The sequence below is a fragment of the Vombatus ursinus genome, unplaced genomic scaffold (assembly GCF_900497805.2).
Source record: "Vombatus ursinus unplaced genomic scaffold, bare-nosed wombat genome assembly UNPS02014819.1, whole genome shotgun sequence".
Taxonomy (NCBI): domain Eukaryota; kingdom Metazoa; phylum Chordata; class Mammalia; order Diprotodontia; family Vombatidae; genus Vombatus; species Vombatus ursinus.
In genome coordinates this window covers 2,456,028-2,458,302 of record NW_020954597.1, presented here as the reverse complement: position 1 = coordinate 2,458,302, position 2,275 = coordinate 2,456,028, and the positions used below count along the sequence as shown (strand labels likewise).

General features: G+C 59.4%; 1 protein-coding gene across 1 annotated transcript; it reads left to right on the top strand.

Moving 5' to 3' along the window:
• Nucleotides 1–445: 445 nt before the first annotated feature.
• On the top strand, nt 446–1,821 carry UXT (ubiquitously expressed prefoldin like chaperone). Its single transcript, XM_027836799.1, has 6 exons — nt 446–618; nt 722–803; nt 894–961; nt 1,318–1,425; nt 1,513–1,576; nt 1,671–1,821. Exons 1-6 carry the CDS (start codon nt 536–538, stop codon nt 1,719–1,721), a joined length of 456 nt encoding a protein of 151 aa, XP_027692600.1. The 5' UTR covers nt 446–535; the 3' UTR covers nt 1,722–1,821.
• The last annotated feature ends 454 nt before the right edge of the window (nt 1,822–2,275 follow it).

The window sequence follows — 2,275 nt, the reverse complement described above, 5'->3', positions numbered from 1 at the left end:
GGGGGGGGGAAAGGCCTCCTGCTGCACGCTGCATTTGAACTGAGACTTGAAGGCACGGAGGGCAACCAGAATGCACCGCGCACCGTGCCTGGCACGTAGTTAACGAATGCCTGCTGTCCTACTGACTGCCTGTGGAGTAGAGCATTCCAGGGACCCGGGCCAAAGCCGCGCAAAGGTTCGAAACTACAATGTCACAAGACGAGCACCCCGCTTCTCCCGCGCCAAAGGAAACAGCGACTTCTTCAGGCCTTCTGCGCATGCTCCCAAACCTGGCCTTCTGCGCATGCTCCCAAACCTGGCCTTCCGCGCATGCTCGCAGCCTGGCAGCGCCCGCCAATCTGCGAGCGCAGGCCTGCGTAACTGAGCGCATAACCGAGTGGGCGGGGAGTGTGAGGTCGGAAGTGACGTAATAATAGTAGGGCGTGAGGCATTCCCCTTGCGGCTCGCCCCCGGAAATCAGAAGCGGTTTTTTGCTGCCGCTGTGGCTGAACTGGATTGACTGGCGAGCGGCCTGGGCTGGGGGAGGGTGGCCAGCATGGCGGAGGGCTCACGGGGGGCTCAGGAGAAGGTCCTGCAGTATGAGACCTTCGTTAGCGACGTGCTGCAGCGAGACTTGAGGTAAGTGCGAGGGGGCGTGGGGCCTGAGGGGGGGCGTGGCGGGCCGGGGGCGGGAGGCCGGCCGCGGGCGGAGCCCCAGACACCCCCTCCGCCTCGACCCCAGGCAGGTGCTGGCGCAACGAGAAGAGGTGTACAGAAAGCTGGCGGGTTACTTGCAGCTGAAGAACATCCTGGAACGGATCCAGGTAAGAAGGGCGGGGAGCGGAGCTCGGGGGCCTCAGCCCTTGGGTCGGAGGGCTGGCCGGCCCGCTAAGCACACCCCCCCCCCCCCCCAGGCATCGGGAGGTCAAAACCTGCGCACCCAGGTGGATTTAGGATGTAACTTCTACGTGAATGCGGAAGTGTGAGGGCCCCCCCCCCCCCAATCGGGGGATCACCCTAGATCTAGGCTTAAGCTTCTGCTGTCATGGACCCTGGAGCAGTGTGGAGGGAAGCCTATGGGCCCCTGCCCCCATTAAACTTGTTAAATGCATGAAATAGAATATTTGGGACTCCAAAGGAGATCAGTTCCATTACATTTCAGTCAGCAGGGGGGCTTTTTGTTTTAAGTTCGCAGACTCTAGCTTAAAAACCCTTGTTCCATAAGGACCACCCTACCTCCTCCTCCCAGAGCCCAGAGACCATCCCAAATGCAGGGGAGTCCCAGAGGGGCCACGAGGTCCGTAGGGAGCCCCTTGACAAAAGCCTCTTGTCTTCCAGGCCAGACCCTTCCCGGATATTTGTGACGCTCGGCTATGGCTTTTTCCTGGAACTCACATTGAAGGAAGCCTTGAAGTTCATTGACCGGAAAAGCCACTTCCTTATTTTGTAGGTTTCACAGAGTTTGGGGGGGAACGAATGGAGGGGGGAACGGAGGGAAAAGGGACTCTGACAAGCTCTAGCCACCTTTTCCAGGCTCAGTGACAGACTCACCCGAGATTCGGTTAGGATCAAGGCCCACATCCGACTGGTGCTGGAGGTGAGGAGGGAAGGAGGGCCAGGAGGTCTGTCCAGGCGAAAGCTTGCTTTAGAACCTAACTTATTCTGATCCTGTGTGCTCTCTTCTCTACCAGGGCCTTCGGGAGCTGCAGGGGTTCCTAGAGCCCGAGGATTCAGGACACTGATTAAGATGCTGAGAATCTCCTTGCCCTAATAAGACTGCTACTGAGGCACCAAATCTGTTACTTGAAATGAGAGATCCCTTTAATAAAAGCTGGGAATGAGGCTGGGGGCGGGAAATCTTTGTTGCCATGGAGTTGGGGCATCCTTCCTCCCTACCATTATCTTCTCTGCAGTTGCAGAGCCACTGTCCCAGTTCCCTTGCTGTTGGTTCCTCTTCGGTTGCGTTCGACCTGGCCCCTCCCCCCTGCGGGCGGAGACTTCGCGGGAAGACGTTCTCGTCCCGGCGCCGGTGTTATTTCTGCGCAGGCGCACAATGCGTTTCTTTAGTGGCTTTAGTTTTGTCACTGCAGTTGGTCCCTCCCCTTGGTGGCGCCTTGGTTGCTCCGACTCCGGGTCCCCGCCCCTTCAGCTTTCCCTTACCACGTGATTACTAACGTCAGCCAGGCCCCGGCTCTCCTATCCTGGTGGTGCTCTGGGTCGGCTCCGGGCTGCTCCGGGCCGGGCAGACTTAGATCGTAGTGGGAGGAGGAGGCGGGGGGGGGGGGGGGGGGGGGGG

Bases quoted from the DNA above. Each gene is read 5' to 3' on its own strand.
- UXT (XM_027836799.1), top strand. From the start codon at position 536: ATGGCGGAGGGCTCACGGGGGGCTCAGGAGAAGGTCCTGCAGTATGAG. The intron at 619-721 runs GTAAGTGCGAGG...CCTCGACCCCAG, and splicing joins GTGCTGCAGCGAGACTTGAG to GCAGGTGCTGGCGCAACGAG. The intron at 962-1,317 runs GTGAGGGCCCCC...CTTGTCTTCCAG, and splicing joins TTCTACGTGAATGCGGAAGT to GCCAGACCCTTCCCGGATAT.